The sequence below is a fragment of the Mercenaria mercenaria genome, chromosome 13 (assembly GCF_021730395.1).
Source record: "Mercenaria mercenaria strain notata chromosome 13, MADL_Memer_1, whole genome shotgun sequence".
In the NCBI taxonomy this organism is placed as follows: Eukaryota; Metazoa; Mollusca; class Bivalvia; order Venerida; family Veneridae; genus Mercenaria; species Mercenaria mercenaria.
Window position 1 is genome coordinate 26385318 of NC_069373.1, and position 20500 is coordinate 26405817.

Here is a 20500-nt window from a genome sequence, read left to right on the forward strand (position 1 = left end):
TTGTTGAACGGAAAAAAAGGGCCAAAAAACATTTGAGTTTAACTATTATCATATACGGTGGCACAGAGATGACATGGATGTTTCTTTTTTCTACTTTATATGCGGTGATGTTCATTATACTAATACGTGCGCACGTGTGAGTCACAAAGTGCGTACGTATCTGTATAAAAACATCTATGCCACCTTTGTGCCACCGTAGCTATATTATGAGTATGGTTTCGTCTCTATTTAGACCTGTATGATACGAATGTATTTTTTTTTCACTGGTTTAATATGTTTACTGATATGCACTTAATTGGCACATGTGTATGTGTCCTTGATGTAAAACTGAGAAAAACCGGCACGGATAGAACAAATATTGTTTTCCACGATCACTTAATAGCGACCGCCGTGCTTGTCATCTTGAAATTAATTGTGTTGTAATTGCTTTTTAATAAGACCGATAATTACATTATAGACAATATGTACAACATAAGTGGATTTCGGGGAATTTTAATCAAAGACTACTTTAAAATGAGTAAAATAAGAGTACATACCAACGGATAGTATTTAAGTTCATTTTAACATGAACAATATGTCACTTCTCCGACCTCCTTGGTGCGTGCACGTCGCGGAGAGGGCACATATGGCGCTAACTGGGTCAGCGCCCTAACTAGGTCAACGCTTGATCTAGTTAGCGTCACATGACTAAAACCAGGGAGTGTGGCCTTAAAAGGGGGATCGTCTAGTCTGCTTACCATCGTGTTGGACCTCTCTTCTGCAACCGGGGTGCCGGGTCTGGTTGATCCCGGCCAACTCGATGCCGGATTACCATCTCTGAGGGATCGCTTTCCCGATACTTCAGCTGGTTCATCGACGAGGCTGATGTCGGCTCGGAGCCCCCGACTCGATGCCGGATTACCATCTCTGGGGATGTTTGATTGTTTTACTCCAGCTGGTTCATCGACAAGGTGGGATATCTAAACCAGGCTTCCGGATGCGGCACTTCGGACAAGACAGTTGGTGGAGGCGACGTGCAACGTGGTGGCGAGAACCTTTAGACTGGAGATCAGACCGTTTAAAATGTAGACGTAATAACAACGTTGTCAACAACACTTAAGAAGAATCACACAACAGATGTCACAGAAACACAACGACATACATAATAGATGACACATAACTATGAAGACATATAACTACGATATAACATAATTGATGTTCAATAACGGGAGTGAAGAAAAGACGATGTGACGAAGGAGGAGGGAATAATTGCAGCAACAGTCGCCCATATGGTTTTAACCGGTGGCGACTATAAAGAAACTCAACACACACACACAATATGTCATTTGAGAAAAATCACATTCAATAATGGCTTCTGTGTCTTTCCAAATTGGGGAAAAATTCCCTACTTTCTTAAGTCTGCAAACCAAAATAGAACAGTATCAAAGTGCTAATAATGTTCAGTTGTACAGACGTAGTTCTCGCTCTCTGTCAGCTGCCAAAAGTAGGTGTCCAAACAAAGTGTTCAATGATGATATTAAATTTTGGGAATTATCATACAGTTGTATTCATGGAGGGAAGCAGTTCAAAGCACGTGGATCGGGTGCGCGTAACCAGAGGTAAGACTGTTATTATCAAATATTGCTTGATTTGCTAATTCCCTGCCGTTGGAGAGGAAATATAAAGTTTAAAAACCAACAGATTTAATTGAAACTACATACACAACTGATAAAAGGGTTTTTTTTTAAGTCTTTTTTTTTTTTTTTCGTTTTTTTTATTATTTTCTGTCTGATACTAACTGAAAATATATAGCTGTCGAAAAAGTTGTACCGAATCACAATTCAATTGTGCTGAATACTGCTGAGGATTCCACCTCTCTGTATATCTCCGACTCACCCTATTACTATTGCTGCTATTTATCTCAGACTTCCTGCATCAAAACGGGGTGTCCTGCACTGGTAGTTCATTAAACTGAAGTATGTTACATATACTTACTATTTTGATAGTAATGCGTGTATACTTCCGAAATTTCAAAAACCGACTTCTAAATAGGTACTGCAGCTGATAATGTGCACGTGCAAATTATGCTTTTTAGGTCAAAACGGATAATGCGGTAACGTCCGTCATGAGTCTGCAAGAAATGAACAAAAAAATTACGCTGTAATATCCTTTCAAATGTCGGTATGTGAAATTTCTTGTATACATGCATGCCAAGTGTACTGTTGCTTTTCTCTTGGCGCGGCTTATATAATAGATAGAAGTTCTGTCATTTCTGAACATAATTATGTGCATCTGTATTGCTTTTCTCATGGCGCGGCCCATGTAATAGATGGAATTTCTGTCATTTCAAATTACCATGAATTTAACTGTTCGTATATTATGAACATAATTATGTGCATCTGTCTGTCTGTCTTTACCGTCCGTCCGTCCGTCCGTCTGCCTGTCTGTGAAATTTCTTGTATACATGCACGCCCGCTGTATTGAATTTAACTGTTCGTATATTATGAACATAATTATGTGCATCTGTCAGTCTGTCTGTCCGTCCGTCGGTCTGTGTGTGAAATTTCTTGTGTACATGCACGCCCGCTGTATTGAATTTAACTGTTCGTATATTATGAACATAATTATGTGCATCTGTCAGTCTGTCTGTCCGTCCGTCGGTCTGTGTGTGAAATTTCTTGTATACATGCACGCCCGCTGTATTGACTTTCTCTTGGCGCGGCTCATATAATAGATGGAAGTTCAGTCAAGTCAAATTACCATGAATTTAACTGTTCGTATATTATGAACATAATTATGTGCATCTGTCAGTCTGTCTGTCCGTCCGTCGGTCTGTGTGTGAAATTTCTTGTATACATGCACGCCCGCTGTATTGACTTTCTCTTGGCGCGGCTCATATAATAGATGGAAGTTCAGTCAAGTCAAATTACCATGAATTTAACTGTTCGTATATTATGAACATAATTATGTGCATCTGTCAGTCTGTCTGTCCGTCCGTCGGTCTGTGTGTGAAATTTCTTGTATACATGCACGCCCGCTGTATTGATTTTCTCTTGGCGCGGCTCATATACACGTGCACGTGCCTATCTCTCTGTCTGTCTGTCCGTCCGTCAGTCCGTCTGTCTGTCGATCTGCATGTTATGAGGTTAAGCTACATTAATGGTCAGTTTATACTTTGGAAAGTATTCAACATGAAATGAAAATCTCCTGGAATAGTAGTAGATCGTTTTATTAACCCAAACCTTACTAAATTAATTAAATTCTGTTTCTTGTGCCAAAAAGAATGTTTTCTTTGGGAAAAAAAGGAAATGCGTGATTTATCTTAAGAAGTTTCTACAGTTTTTTTCAGTTATTCTGTTTGTTGTGCCTAAACGCTATTTATTGTGTTTTTAGCACATTCAGAATGGGCTGCAAGGCAGAAGTAAGACTACATGCATCGGCTGACGGTCAGACCCTTGAAGTGAAATATGTCAATGAAATACATAATCATGATGTGAACAAAACTATGTTCCGCAATCTTTTCCAACAACGCCGTTTGTGTGCAGAAGACAAGGAAAATATAACTTCCATGTTAGACGTAAAAGCGAACAAAAAAATGATCCAACAAAAAGTCATGTCGGAATCTGGGAAAGTGATTACATTGAAAGATATCCATAATATCAAAGCCTCCTCGAAATCTAACGTGTCCGATTTGACAGTGCTACAGCGCGCCGTAGAACACCTCAGTACAAATCTGGGTGCCTTTGTTAAGGTTATTTCCAACGATGAAAATGAAATGCGCGGACTGTATTTCCAAGACCAACGAATGAGGCAGACATTTGAGTCTTACCCAGAATTCATTTGTGTAGACGCAACTTATAAGGTCAATGATCTCCGCATGCCACTTTACATACTTCTGGTAGAAAATGGCAATGGCCAAAGTGAGGTAGTTGGAATATGGCTTGTAGCTGACGAGACTGAAGACATGATTACACAAATGGTATCAATGTTCAAAGAACAAAATCCCGCTTGGTCACAGGTGAAAACTGTAATGTCAGATAAAGATTTCGTCGAGCGTGAAGTCTTTAGTAAAGAGTTCCCAGATGCCTCGCTTAGAGTCTGTCTATTCCATGTATTGCGCACGTTTCGTAGGGAAGTCACTTCAGAAAAAATGGGCGTGAATAGAGCTCAGAGAGACAGTGTCTTACAAATTCTCCAGAAGATAGCGTACTCGAACTCTTTGTCAGAATATAAGGACAACAAAGAATTGCTTGAAGGTACAAACATTCAGCCTGCAATCGCTTACTTCAGTCAACATTGGGACTCAATAAAAGATCAATGGGTAGTGGGTCTGTCTAGCTCTTACTCTTTAGGAAATAAAACAAATAACAGACTAGAAAGTATTAACCAAAAAATCAAGCAAGTAGTGGACAAAAACGCAAAATTTGATTCATTTGCGGCGGACATGTGTACTTTCCTTGAAACGCATCGCACTGAAATTGATGGAAAAGTTTGCCAAGCCAGTTCGAAGGTGCCAGTTACATATGTAGGCGATGAAACAAATGTGAAAACAATCTTGAGGCAGAATCTCACCCCATATGCATTCAATATTCTTGATAAAGAACTGAACAGATATGAAAATGTTGATTTAATGCCGCACGCAGCTGACTCATTCAAGGTGAACAACACAGCAATAATCGCAACAAGTGAGTCGTGTTCATGTACTTTTAACAGTCAGTTTATATTGCCGTGCAGACACATATTCGCAGTAAGAGCCAAACTGGAACAACCAATTTATGATGAAACTTTGATTCCCCGAAGGTGGACGCGAAAACACTATCTTCACTCATTACATATCACACAGACGGACAATATCATGTCAACTGACCGGCAGCAAAAAACGGCTAAACCAACGTCTCAGCAACAGCGCTACAGAGCGGCTTTTCACATCTCTCAACGTCTGGCTTCATGTGCCGCGGAAGAAACTGGCGGCGTCTTTGACTTACGTCTACAGCAATTAAGTACTCTTCTGCAAGCATGGGAGAGAGGTAAAGATGTTGTCATTGAGGCATCAACGGATTCAGCAACGGAGATTGAAACCAATCAACCAGAATTGATTTTAGCGGAAACGGAAAATGACTGTAATGGTACTGAAACTGCGTTAATGACACTCCTGTTGAAGTTCAACAAATAACAGTTACTGAGGACAACAACGATCTCGAAATTGATCCTCCGCGTATTGAAGAAATTCCTACTGAGGAAATAAATGCTCATGAACATGTTCTCGATGATTTCAGAAACATCCAATTACCCCAAACATTAAAAAACGTGGACGCCCGAAAGGTTCAGAACTCACAGTGATCGGTTTGCCTAAGAAAAAACTTAAGCTAAAACGTCCTTTGAGGCCATTTGACCAGCTCACAGAGAAAGAAAAGTGCACAAAGATGTTGAGTTGGTTCGTCAATGACGACGTTACTGCCGAATGCCTAAATAATGGTACTCTAATTAAGATAGATAATGTTGTTTCTACAGCTGACACACTCCATCTTGCGGCAACAGAACAAAATCTTGAGCCTATAAGAAGCAGATTTGAAGATAATGCTTGGGATTATGTTAGTGAACTTATATTACACGCTAAAAAGAGAGACTGGCAGTGTAAAGTTTGCGATGAACCTTTGGAAACTAGATGCATAGGCTGTGATCTTTGTCTGGCATGGCTACATTATCATTGCGCTGCGCTCTCTGTTGCTCCAAAGAGAAAATACTGGTTCTGCGTTGACTGCGCTACGTTTTAGACACCGGTATAGGGTGGTTCACTTTGGATCACACCTGGCGTTCGCGCACCGGTATATAATGTATGTTGTATAAATATTCGTTGTATATGCAAGTTACTACAGAATTAGATATCATGCATAAATACCAAATAATGCTTTGTCTTTCAATTGTCTTTATTATGTGTATTTTTAATCTTATCTATATTCATGTGCAGCATTGAGCTACCGAGAACAATTTAATGATTATCAAAGAAAACTGGAAGCATTTTATCTGAAACTTTTCAGGTTAGAAATAATGACACAAAAGGAAACAAATTAATCTTGATTTTTTGCATTGTGCTCGGTGACTGAATGCCATATAAAAAAAAAGAAAAAAAAAAAGAAAAGAAAAAACAGAAAAAAAAAACAAAGAAAAAAAAAGCAAAAAAAACAAGAAAGAAAAAAAAATATGAAAAAAAAACAAAGAAAGAAAGATAGAAATGAATTAAAAGACGAAAAAAGAGAACAAGCATTTATAGGACGTGCCTCCAGATGTACATTTCACTATCTTATTCTGCAATGTTAAGACAAATTACTAAATTCTTTTCAAGATACCCTACATGTCTCATTTTAATTCATCTTCTCGTTATAAAATTAGTTCATGTACAGCACTATAATAAATTTTACATCTTCTGTATTTGTCTAGAGGCGCGTTCCTATATCAGTATCAAATAATGTAACATTTCCTATGTATATGTTTTTGTTTGCAATACATTATTGTTAAGTGCAGATAATTACATTTTATATGAATTATGTTTTTGTTTGCAATACATTGTTTAAGTGCATATAATTGTATCAACAAAAGAAACAAAAGAAATATTGTACAGTATATTAATGTCTTTTATTTGGCAAACTTATGAAACAAAAATGTCAAAAAAGTCAGTTTATAGATGTCTAGAAAATTTCGATGAAAATAAAATGATTTAACATTTTTCAAAATTTTTCCATTTCGGAGTACTACTTCAAAACCAGATTAAAAAAAAAATGGGCCATGAACAAGAGCGCCTCCTCGTGGTGTGGCCTGGATGTAGTCTGGCTTGATTACTTCATCATCTTTAATATGCTCTTTATCAATTTTCAAATACAGTATGTGGTCACTGCCAGGCTATAACTGAACGCTCTTTTCAATAAGATGACAACGATAAACATTATATTATACCACACACCGCTCATTCGGAAGTTCTCGGTTTTTATCCTTACCGGAGATGAATGTAAACAATCGGTAAAATACTGCAAAATAAACCATGTAAGTGCAATAATATTGTGAAATTTCTTTAAAGCTACATTATTAATTACATTTAAACAAAAATAAAGACGAAAACAAGCCAAAATACCTGGTAAACGGGAGGTCCGTACCCGTAGACAATCCTATACAGTGTTGTCTAGGGGTACGGATCCGTACCTCTAGAATCTGGGTCACCATTAAGATTATACTATTTTTCTTGCATCAAACATGACCCCCACTTTTCATTTGATTTTTAGTTAACACTGACAATACTTCTTCAAGAAAATGTAAGTTACAGAAATTTAAAATAGGTCAATTTTATATAGAATAAGGAACAACAACAAAGTGTGTTATAACCTATATATTCTATATCGTCAGCTAAGTCGTCAGCAGTTTAGTGCGACCCATCCTACCATGTATCATGTGTTTTCGCGTCATTCCTGTCGTAATTTGAAGGGTTGTAGAGGTGGGTTTTATTCATGACTTAGCTAAATCAGTACAGCGAAGCCAAGTTGATGTTGCCATCATGGACTTTAGTAAAGCATATGATGTAGTTCATCATGGCCTGCTATTATTAAAGGCAGTGGCTACGATTACGGTACCGTAATCCTAGCCTCCGGTTCTAGGATTACGGAAGTTCCGTATTCCTAGACAACCCTATGAGGATAGGCTAGGATTACGGAAGTATTTAAGAGACATCAAAAATATGTTAGGATATGCTTAAATGATGTTGTAAACTTCTTATTTCACTTTATTAAAATAGCGATTTTTGATGCCTGCCTTATTATTCCGTGTTACCTATCCGCCATTTTGGGTTAGTATAATCTTAAACGCTATATTAATGGCGGCCCGCGGAAATATAGAAATATGAGGGTAAAAGTTAGGTTTAAAAAAATATTCTATACTTTGATTTTTTTTATTTATAACCATATTGTATGTTATTAAAGACCATTTGTGTTGATTTGATGACAAAAATTGCAGGTATATATGAAACATAGATAAATCTATAATATTTCCGCGTGCCACCATTAAGATTATACTAACCCAAAACAGCGGATCGATAGCAGGAAATAATAGTGAAATAAGTAATTTTACAACGTCATTTATGCATGTCCTAACATATATTTGATGCCTCTTAAATACTTCCGTAATCCTAGCCTATCCTCATAGGGTTGTCTAGGAATACGGAACTTCCGTAATACTAGAACCAGAGGCTAGGATTACGGTACCGTAATCGTAGCCACTGCCATTATTAAAATTAGACTATTATGCATGTTATCAGGCTGGTCACATTGCGGGCGTCACATTGCCCGATCGGGCTTTAGACATAAAAACTAATGTTTCTTGAAAAATAATGAAGATATTTCTTTCAAACTTGGTCAATTAATTAAGCATAACATATGACGCATACTGTGGTAGAAATAACATTGTTGCCTTCAGTTTTTTTAGAATTATTTCCCTTTTTCAGAATTTTATGATGCATAATTTTTGAAGTCCAAAAAAACTATGTTTTAATGAAATGTTTGAAACAGAAAAGGGATCAGTGGGTTTCTATTGCTCAAAACTTGTGCGCCAATACCTTTATTCTATGTATTTAAGGTTAAAACTTTGTTTCTAGTGCAGATGTATGAACAATTTTTTTACAACTAACATTTTTCTATAATGTTGTTAGTGAAAGCACAGTAAAATGTATACATTCATGTACTAGCGCAATAATTAAGAGCATTAGAAAGCCATTGAACCCTTTTTTGTTTTAAACTTAGCATTAGAACATGTCTTTTTTGGACTTCAAAAATTATGCATCATAAAAATCTGTAAAGGGGAAATAATTCTACCAAAACTGAAGGCAACCAAGTTATTTTCATTTTAATTTGTGTCATATGAAATGCTTAATAAATGGACCAAGTTTGAAAGAAATATCTTTACTATTTTTCAAGAAATATTAGTTTTTATGTCGAAAGCCCGATTGGGCAATGTTACCAGCCTGGTTATGGCATCACTAGTCGAACTAATCCGACGTATACAGTTTGTTTTATATTGTGACGGTCAAACTGTAACGTCGCGGTGGCTGCAAAAGTCAGAAATTAAAAAGCAGCCACTCAGCGACAGTAAGCTTGTCTGTGGCATCACTGGATCAAAGCTTTCCTAGGACATAGTCGTACCTTGATACCTTGATCTTCGGGCCGTAATATTAGCTGTGCTGTCCTGGCCCGTCTTGTGAAGAATCTTCTGCGTAAATCTCAAAACTAATTGTTACTTAAGTTTCTTTAATGAACTCTTGAGTGCGCACTTTATAGCCATACTAAAGTCAATAACAACTTGGCACAAATTTCTTTGCATTCCAATTATCATTGTTCAGCAGCGACTTAAACTCATTTACTGACTCAGCATTTACAGTTTTTGCATTCCATTAAAAAACTGGATCTTTGACTAAATGAGTTACGGTAACTTGACATGGACAACCAAGATGGCATCACGAAATTGGGGTTGGTCACATTATTTACACGTATAGACGATATGCTGCTACAGAGATCTGAAAATCAAATGTTCTGAAACTCACCATGAAAACTGGTCAATTTTTGTGCACATTTTGCGGAAAAGTAATGTATCCAAACTGAAAATAATTTATATCCTCCTATCTTTGAATATGTCCTTCAGGTGCTCCACCTATGAACAAAAGAACTTATCCACTGAGTTTTATGCTATTTGCTCTGTAATTTCCTAAGTAAATTATAAATTTCAATATTTTGTTGCAAATAAATTCAGTAACAAGGGGCTATGCAATTCCAAAAGTATGTTTATCGTAAAACTCACCCAGTCCTATTAACAGAAAGTGAACCCAAACATAGCTGATTTAGGTATATTACATTGTGTTTTATGACCCTTGCATGTTCAAATGCAGAAATCCTCATCTAAACTGGCTCTATATTTTTTGGGGGCAACAGAAAATCAAGAAAAATGTACTAATCAATTACATTAAACATACATTAATTTAGTATGGCCTAAGACCCATGCTTTCCATGAGATTTCCATGCAAGTCAGTGAAGTTTTGAAATTGAGGGTTATTCAAACAGTAGCAAGCACATTTGAATTAGGACACAGATTGAAAAGATTGTAAACGTTTTCAGGGACTGCGTTTTAGGCGAAGTTGAGTGATAACTTCGCTTTAAAATATTTCACTTCGCCCTTCCAGTTCTAGTCGCCCTAAAAATGGATGAAAGGAAAACATAATTGGCAATAAAGTGCGCCGAGATTATACATCTCGGTTATGTAAAGTCTGTAAACACAATACGCAATACACAGGATGTCACCGGGAGGCACGCGCAGCGAAACGTGTCCATGACAACAAAAAATCACTCGATTTCAGATTGACGCCGCAGGATAAGCTGCTGATTGTTTGCATTTAATGTGATTGCAGTAAACAATAATTAAAGAATGAAAGAGTAATAATAAAAGTTGACCGAAATTGGAGATCAGAGAGCCCGAAAACTTCGTAAAAGAGCGATAATTAACTTCCGAATTACAAACCTAATTACGTATCAGTCGGCGCGTGGCGTGATTGACATCTGTCAGTAGCTAATTAACATACGACGCTCCGCCTACTGTCATACTTCCATTTGTGGTGGCGAACAACATTGAAATTGAAATTCACCGAGATTTTGATTGACAACACAGAACTTTCGAACTCGAGACGCATATCATGGATCGAGCCGATGCACGGGACACTTTTTTGTGCGGGTCAGAATCAAGCTTTTCTTGATTTTCACGCGTCAAAACACGGAACCTCGGGTCAACCACACGCCCTCAGTACTTTATAAGGAGATGTCTTATCTAGTAGTTCATGGTTTCGGATAAAAATCGTTTCGAAATTTTTATTGCCATCACAATATAGACTACCCGTTACTCCCGACGTTTATTTTTCAATCGGGATCTGCTTACTAATCATTTTAATCTGCATTTCTCTTTCATTAAAAAGTTAAATATAAGGCCCTTGACAAACTATTAAATTTGTTGTTTGATAAAAATAGCAGACAACTGTTTTAGTACATTTTGAAATGTGTTAAAGGGAGGTAATACATTTAACCAATTTTTAGGTTTTTTATGTCAAAATACGTAGTTTTAAAAAATACTGCCCCTGATTTTTAAGTCTTTTATCTACTGATCAATATAAATAATATTTCATTGTAAGTTGGAGAGTTTTTGGGGCGGTGTGTAAGCTCCACCTCCAATGGAATTAAGACGGGAAAATGAAAGCCTGTCACTTCTTAGTGCAGAACGGCAAAGCGCATCCACTTTCTACATCCTCTCATAAATAAGAGCACCCACAACAAGAGCACCCACAACAAAGCGCATGAATATGACCTATATTACGGCTATTTTTACACTCTGATGTCATGAGGGAAAATTACTGAACTTATTATCGATACTGAAACCCCACTTGTTTTTAATCAGAATTGTCTTAAATATATATATTTATTTATATTTATACATATTTATCCTACCTTCATGCAAATTAAAGGCAAAAATCAAGGGGTCAAATAATTTGCTTTATCAGGTCAGCGACTTGTAAAGCTTGGCGGACTACTTTTTTATTTTTTTCTTAAAACGATGCCATCTTGTTCTTGAGAATAACTGAAAAAAGACATATCTATGCGACTATTATTATTAACTGGGCTTTTATTAGGTTCGTTAGACCATGGTACAAATGTGTAGTGTATGCATACCGTATTTGCAATTACTACATAAAAGTTTTATAACGGAAACGCTTGAGGAAACGGAAAGTGACTCATGTTAGCATAGCTTTCTGCAATTCAATCTAGGAAGATGTTGCATCTGGAATGGAGTGTTATTGAATAAAATCATCGAGGATACGGGTTGCCTATTTGTTCTATCAGACGGCGTTATGGCGTGTGCTTAAGTCACGTCATTCGTTTGCTTGGTGAGGATGGGTAAATTCCGGTTTGCAACTGAACTTCGGACAAAACATTATGAAAATTTCGGTCAGTGTAAACACCCAGGGATACATTAAATACTTCAGAAAACCATTAATTTAATTGTTAATGGGTAGATACATATTACTCCTTCCCATTAATTGCTGCAATCTATGGAGTCACTGATAACATTTTCATGTCTTTGATATGCCGCGGCCGAGGATCGATCACATGACCTCCCACACTTGAATTACTGTTCTCGAAACGATGGATCAGGCGTCCCGGGGTTTGTGTTGTGAGTCTGCTATTTTGGATACACCTATAAATATGGGAAAAACGAGAAATTTATTCAAAGCTTTTCATTAGAAATAAAGGTACATAACTGAACGCTTTTATACGTGAAGAATAATCAAGCGTCCCGGGGTTCGTATTACGAGTTATACCGGTAATCATGCTCGATTTACTGTTTACAAGCATAAAATCTACCCATTAACAATTAAATCAATGGTTTTCTAAAGTAATTAATGTATCCCGGGGTGTCCCGGGGTAATTACACCGACCCTGAAAATTTTACTTGGCAGCAAATCAAAACTATTCAATAATGTTAAGCAGAACAGAGAGGTCAGGCACAAAGCTAAAGGTTAGCGTTTGTTTTTTCAGCTCTTATTTTATAATATTTTTTATTTAAACAGGCTCTATTCAGCTGTTCAGCTATTTGTGTATTCTACTGTCCATTCTACTTTTAAATTTCTTGTACAGGCGCGCAGCTGCACATAATACTCTTGAAGAGGGGTGATGCAATATAAATAATTGTAGTGAGAGTAGGTTTATAGGCCACTTCCAACAGCCTTGCTGTTAGGTTAACCCTTTAGCGATATGGTTGAATGTCCGCCTACAGATCTCGAGGTCCGGGGTTCGAGTCCCAGTAGGGACCTTGGTATTTTCTCTCCCAGGGTTTACTTTAATGGTGTCAGAAGTGTTTGACAGAATCATGCAATGGGCATGGAGTGTCATTCTGGAGAGCTGGTAAGCTCTGAAAAGTAAAGGGGGAGAAATGTAGTGAGAGTAGGTTTATAGGCCACTTCCAACAGCCTTGCTGTTGGGTTGTTAACCCTTTAGCGACATGGTTGAATGTCCGCCTACAGATCTCGAGGTCCGGGGTTCGAGCCCCAGTAGGAACTTGGTATTTTCACTCCCAGGGTTTACTTTCTAATTTTCAGATTTCTATGCAAGTTAGTCGAAGGTCTTTGATGATGATCATGCGCATTTACATTTCATTTCGTCGTCAAATCCAGTTGTTCTTTGAAAGTCAACAGGTGTACGACTCCAAAGTAGTCGCAATCGTTTTATTACAAAACGCACATTTTAAAAAAAATTGGTATCCCATCAATTGGACCACATTCTATTAGGGTACACTGAAAAACAAAATGTTTGTGCAATAAATACCACTCCAATTAACTGTTTTTTCCCGTCAATTTATCCAGGGTTTTTCATCAGGAAATTGGGAAGAGGCCTTGGCCTTTCAAATTGGGAAATTTCTGCGCGATAATGGTCCATTTTGGGAAAAAAGTTCAACCGGAAGTAAACACCGAAAGATGAATAAAACTTATCTCCTCTGAAACACAGATTAAAATCAAGGCCGTAGAACATAACGGATTAGACTCACTGGTAATTAATGCTTCACATGTGGTTCTGTGCGCTGTTAGGCTATAGTGCGACAAAAAATCGATGCCAGACAAACGCTTCCTCCGGATTTACTAAAATATACAAGCAAAATCTTAACCATCTGTTGCATGATTTTGGGAAATCTTACCTGCATTTTGGGAAATATCTCTGCCACAGTTGGGAAAAAATAGTATATTTTTGGTTTGGGAAGAGGCCTTTTATAGGCCTCTGTTATATAAGGATGAAAAGCCCTGTTGCCATTTTCGGAATCGACAATATCTGAAGTATTCTGTAAACCACGTGACTGATTTTTGGTTTCCCAACCTTTTCCATGTCGAATTAAATCTTAATTAAGAAAGAAATCAACTGTTGTTTGTAGCCCAAGTTTTTTCTTATCGAATATGAGAGATCGAAGTGACATCACACATCAACACCTGTTTATCTGGTGGTGGGCAAAACAAATAATTTTACATTGTGTATGAGATCAGAATTTTTAATTCTTAATAACTTTTACGTTCATTTATGGATTTTTAAAAATCTAAAAGTTTCGAAATGCTTATGATATTCATGTTTTATTATTCAAATATCAGGGCTTTCGGTAGGTTCTGAAACTCAAGAGTCATTAACTCTTCAGCCTAAATTTTCAAGGGTCAAAATCAGATTTTCAAGAGTCAAGATCAGCTTTTCAGGGGTCAAGCTACATGTATACTGTTATTAATGCAACTCCCACAGACTTTATCTAAAACAAGTACATTAGTCATAACAGATTTTCTTAAGCAATTTATATTTTTGTCTTATTTTGCACATTGCCTAAAAGTGGGTGGGGTTCGGTGCTTTGCATGATTTTATTCTCAGCAAATTCTTCTAAATAAGAGCTGCTTTGGCAACAGTGATAATATTTTTCTTAAATGCAGACGTTTTATTGGCCTTTTACATAGATCTAGATTGTACTAGAAAAATCTTGTAAGAAATGATAAAAATTTTCGAAAATGGCGGTCTCGAAAACGAGTGACAAATACGGAAAACGAAAGTAAACATTTGAAATTCTTGAAAAAAGTAACTGTTTTAAATTTCATTCTCTCATCATACCACGTATAATTTCTGCTTATTTAATTTATTTTGGCCTAAACAAAGCCTCGGCAATGATAATAAATTTGCTATAGACCGTCATGGCCGACCGGCTCATGTAATCGTATCAAGCACACAAAATAATTAACAAGTGGTACAAACACGATAATCTAAGGCTGCATTGTTTATCAATTAACTTTTACACATTGATCAATAAACACCTTTGATAATGACAAGGCATATTGTACTAAATACAAACCACGAGATAATCACGTGTCATTTGGCGCGTGGCGTGACTGACATCTGTCGGTAGCTAATTAACATACGACGCTCCGCCTACTGCCATATTTCCGCTTGTGCCAGAGAACAATATTGAAATTCACTGGGATTTTGATTGACAAGGGGCAGAACTTTCGAACTTGAGACCATCAAAGTAAATTTTCGCGAGTCAAGCCGACGCACGTGGCGTAATTTATGCGGGTCAAATACGAGTTTTTCTCGATTTTCGCGGGTCAGAACCCAGGACCTCGGGTCAACCGAACGCCCTGAATATCTGTTGAAAATGAATAACTGTTTTAAATGACATACGGTTTAAATAGCGCTATAGATGCCTTCAACTTTTAGGAAAAACACTGTAAGTTAATCGTTCATAATAAGTCCGTTTTATTTCGAAATAATAATTAAAAGTTATCAATAAATGCTTATTTTATATCCTTTCCATTGATCAAAAAATTGAGATCATTTGTGGTTTAAGAAAATATAAGCCATTAGAAAAACATATCACTGTTAACTAAAAACATGGACACTCGGCGTCTGCCCATCCGATCTTTTCTTATCAGTTGTATAAATAGAATATAGAATGGATTCGTATACAAACATGATCTCCTCTATTAAATCTTAATTGATAAATAAATCAACATTTTCCATGAACACATTTTTAGCCCACCATCATCAGATGGTGGGCTATTCAAATCACTCTGCGTCCGTCGTCCTTCCGTCCATCCTTCCATCCGTTAACAAATTTCTCGTTATCGCATCTCCTCAGAAACTACCAGGGGGATTTTGACCAAACTTTGTCAGAATGATGTATTGATACCATAGTTGTGTCCCTCTGACAATCAGACTGGTTTAACAATTTTTAGCGAGTTATGGCCCTTTGTTTATTTCCATAATTTACATAGATTTATATCACGGGTGGTAAACGCGCAATCCAATTCCCACTGGGAATACGCTAAAAATGGGTTGCGCGACTTCCGGTGCTGGTGTTGCGCATCAATATATACAAAATCGAGGTAGGTGGGTTTTTGTTTTTGTAAATAATGACACATTTACGAGTGCTTTCGAAAAAAAGCAGAATGCTATTCGACACAAAAATGAATAAAGATCATATGTGTGAAATACCAACTTATTAATTTAAGAATCAGCTCTGTTATCACGAAAACTCTGCTGGCTCGAGCTGTCAAAAAAGCATGGAATCATGAAAAATGCAAATTTTCTAACTCTTGTGCCTTCTTTCTGGAAATGTGATGCTTCTAATGATCAAACACGTGTAAAACAGTCATGAATATTACATACACTTGAATGAAATGTTGCTTTTGGGGGAAAGATTGGCAAAAAGTAATCGGGAATGGGGTTGCGCCCCGGGAATGGAGTTGCGCGTATACATTATATACATTATGATGTATACGAGCAACTCCATTCGCGGTGCGCAACCCCATTCCCGATGATTTTTTTGTCCATTATGTCCCCGTAAGCAGGATTTGAAGCAAATAATTTTGATATTCGTTACTTCAAAACAGTTTAGTTATCATAAAAAGCATCAGATGTCCTCAGATTAGGCATATGAGGTCAGAAACTTCCATTTTTGTTGATTTCATACTTTTTTCACGCTTCTTGTCGCCTGAGTTTTCGTGATAATAGAGTCGAATCATAAATTACAAACCAGATATTTTACACATATGATGTATTATCATATTTGTGTCGAATAGCATTTTGCTTTTTTCGAGAAAATTTATTCTTGTCTCATACTAAGCAAAAACATTACTTCACATATCTCAATTTCGTATTTTTTTACGCGCAACACCAGCACCGGACGTTGCGCAACCCATTTTAAGCGTATTCCCGGCGGGAATTGGATTGCGCGTTTACCACCCGTGTATATAGGGAAAAACTTTGAAAATCTTTTTGTCCAAAACCACAGAGCCTAGGGCTTTGATATTTGGTATGAAGCATCATCTAGTGGTCCTCTACCAATATGATTCAAATTATTTCCCTGGGGTCTAATATGGCCCCGCCCTGGGGGTCACATGGTTTATATAGACTTATATAGGGAAAAACTTTGAAAAACCTCTTGTTCAAAACCACAGGGCCTAGGGCTTTGATATTTTGTATGTGACATCATCTAGTGGTCTTCTACTAAGATTGTTCAAATTATCCCCCTAGAGTCAAATATGGCCCCGCCCCGGGGGTCACATGGTTTACATAGACTTATATAGGGAAAAACTTTGAAAATCTTCTTGTCCAAACCACAAAGCCTAGGGCTTTGGCATCTGTAATGTAGCATCATCTAGTGGTTCTCTACCAAATTTGTTCAAATTATCCCTCTAGGGTCAAATATGGCCCTGCCCTGGGGGTCACATGGTTCATATGTCAATAACCTACAACATTCAAATTTAGACAACATGTATGGTTTTGAGTGGCAATATGAACCTTGACCTGAGTTGACCTTGATTTTGACCTAGTGACTTACTTTCACATTTCTGTAGCTACAGCCTTCAAATTTGGACCACATGCATAGTTTTGTGCACTGAAAAAAACTTTGACCTTGACATTGACCTAGTGACCTACTTTCACATTTTTGAAGGTACAGGCTTCAAATTTGGACCACATGCATAGTTTCCTGTTCCGAAATGAAATTTGACCTTGATTTTGACCTAGTGACCTACTTTTACATTTCTCAAGCTACAGCCTTCAAATTTGGACCACATGCATAGTTTTGTGTACCGAAACAAAATTTGACCTTTACATTGACCAAGTGACCTACTTTCACATTTTTGAAGGTATAGGCTTCAAATTTGGACCACGTGCATAGTTCTGTGTTCCGAAATTAAATTTGACCTTGATTTTGACCTAGTGACCTACTTTCACATTTCTCTAGCTACAGCCTTCAAATTTGGACCACTTGCATAGTTTTGTGTACCGAAATGAACTTTGACCTTAAGATTGACCTAGTGACCTACTTTCACATTTCTGTAGCTACAGGCTTCAAAATTAGACCACATGCATAGGATTGTGTACCGAAACAAACTTTGACCTTGACATTGACCTAGTGACTTACTTTTACATTTTTGAAGGTACAGGCTTTAAATTTGGACCACATTCATAGATTTGCGTTCTGAAGTGTAATTTGACCTTGATTTTGACCTAGTGACCTACTTTCACATTTCTCAAGCTAAGCCTTCAAATTTGGACCACTTGCATAGTTTTGTGTACCGAAATGAACTTTGACCTTAAGATTGACCTAGTGACCTACTTTCAAATTTCTCAAACTACAGCCTTCAGGGGGATTTTTTTTTTTTTTTTTAAGATTAACTTACCTTAGTTGTTAATATAAATAACTTATATTGTAACTTTTTTGTAATTGAGGGGAAAAACCAAGACCACTTTTCTGTGGTACAACATAGATGTTACTTTCAGACTTTAGGTGTATTTTAAGGTATCTCTACCTGGTAAGGAGTTTTTATGTGGATTTAGAAAAACAAAATAATTACAATAATTACTAAACAACCACAAAATTAAAATTCCATTTGCAAATACAGGTGCTAGAGTAAATAAATTTGCTGTGACGGGCATATATTGTGACATTCTGGCACTCTTGTTCATGAATATATTTATCGGGAACTGCCCATATGAGCTGGAATTATGAAAAAGACAAATGATATTTTATATCACTGTAAAAAGATCACAAGTTGGCGTCATATTTATTTGTCCCAGCCACACGGAAATTGTGACAACAGAAAATAGAATAATTATGCTTAAGTTACAGATATCTGGACAATTATGTAGTGCTATAACACCTCTTTAATATTTTGGCAAATTAGTATTGTTGCCACAAAGAAAATAACTTTTCTTGTTGAAAGTTGATGTATCGTCTGCTAGTCGTGAAGTAAAAGCCTTAATTTTACAACCCTCCAGAGGGGCTTCTCCTGCGCATGCGCATTAAAAACGGAAACTTGGTCAGAATGGAACCCACAATAAATTCTTTAACAAGTTTGACATTGGGTCATCTGGGGTCAAAAACTAGGTCATCAGGTCAGATCAAAGGAAAAGCTTGTTTACACTCCAGAGGTCAAAATTTGGGCCCAGTCTTAATGAAACTTGGCCAGAATGTTACCCTCAATAATGTCTTGGATGAGTTTGATATTGGGTCATCTTGGGTCAAAAAGTAGTCTTCAGGTCAGATTAAAGGAAAAGCTTGTTAACACTGTAGAGGCCACATCTATGATTGTATCTTCATGAAACTTGGTCAGAATGTTCATCTTGATGATTTCAAGGTCCAATTTGAATCTTGGTCATGTAGGGTAAAAAACTAGGTCACCAGGTCAAATAAAAGGAAACGCTAATTTACACTGTAGAGGCCACATTTATGACCGTATCTTAATGAAACTTGGTCAGAATATTAATCTTGATGATCTATAGGTCAGGTTCAAATCTGGGTCAGGTGGGGTGAAAACTAGGTCACTGGGTCAAATCAAAGGAAAAGCTTGTTAACACTCTAAGAGGCCACATTTATGACTGTATCTTCATGAAACTTGGCCAGAATGTTAATCTTGATGATCTTTAGGTCAAGTTCGAACCTGGGTCATGTCATTTCAAAAACTGGGTCACTGGGTCAAATCAAAGGAAAAGCTAGTTTACACTTTAGAGGCCACATTTATGACCATATCTTAATGAAACTTGGTCAGAATGTTAATCTTGATGATCTTTAGGTCCATAGGTCAGATGAGCGATACAGGGCTTTCATGGCTCTCTTGTTTATATTTTCCATGACTCACTTGATTAATTTAAATTTATATGACAGTAACCTAATATTCTCTATTTATTACATGTTTGACGTTGCAGGAGTGTAATACAGCCATTAAATAACGATACAACACTAGTGAAATAAAGCTTTGACATCAGTGTCATTTATAGTATAGGCGAAGTTGGTCAAATTGACTTGTTTATATAGCAGAAGAAAATCGAATTTTTGGTGTTTCGACAAGGAAGGCTAACATGTGATAAAAAGAATTCATCTTACATTTGTGACTATCCACATTGAATTTATTAAACTCGTTGAATAAAATTGATAAAATGCTTGGCTGTGAATTCAACACACGGGTAATAAAGTTCTGCTTATGGTTGTGCTAGGGATGGGGGTTGGTGTTTCACATTTTATCATGCAATCTATTTTATTATGTCTCCCACCACACAGTGGTGTGGGAGACATATTGATTTACTCCAGTCTGTGTGTGTGTCTGTCACAAAGCTTGTCCGCACTCTAAGTGGAACATTTCTCATCCGATTTTCACCAAACTTGAACAAAATATGTTTGACCATAAGACCTTGGCCAGGTTTGATAACTAGCCAAATCGGTCCAGGCGTCTTGGAGTTATGGCCCTTGAATTACAAAAAATCGGTCTTTTTACTCTTGTCCGCACTCTAATTCGAAATATTTCTCATCCAATCTTCACCAAACTTAAACAAAATGTGTTTGACCATGAGACCTTGGGCAAGTTCGATAACTAGCCAAATCGGTCCAGGCATTTTGGAGTTACGCTCCTTGAATTATCGAAAAATTG

General features: G+C 37.0%; 2 protein-coding genes across 6 annotated transcripts in view; both read left to right on the plus strand.

Moving 5' to 3' along the window:
- Positions 1-1347: 1347 nt before the first annotated feature.
- Positions 1348-5152, plus strand: LOC128547701 (zinc finger SWIM domain-containing protein 3-like). Its single transcript, XM_053520792.1, has 2 exons — positions 1348-1598; positions 3301-5152. The coding sequence occupies exons 1-2, from the start codon at positions 1348-1350 to the stop codon at positions 5150-5152; spliced, it is 2103 nt and encodes a 700-aa protein (XP_053376767.1).
- A 1136-nt stretch (positions 5153-6288) lies between these two features.
- Positions 6289-20500, plus strand: part of LOC123529257 (RPII140-upstream gene protein-like) — a 157860-nt gene continuing 143648 nt past the window's right edge. Inside the window, exon 1 of one of the 5 annotated variants that reach the window (XM_053521367.1) lies at positions 6289-7017. The gene's annotated coding sequence lies outside the window, so the exon portion shown is untranslated. Of the gene's footprint in view, positions 7018-7340; positions 7463-20500 lie in introns of those variants that run through there. The other 4 variants (XM_045309507.2, XM_045309510.2, XM_045309509.2 and 1 more) reach the window with 4 other exon arrangements.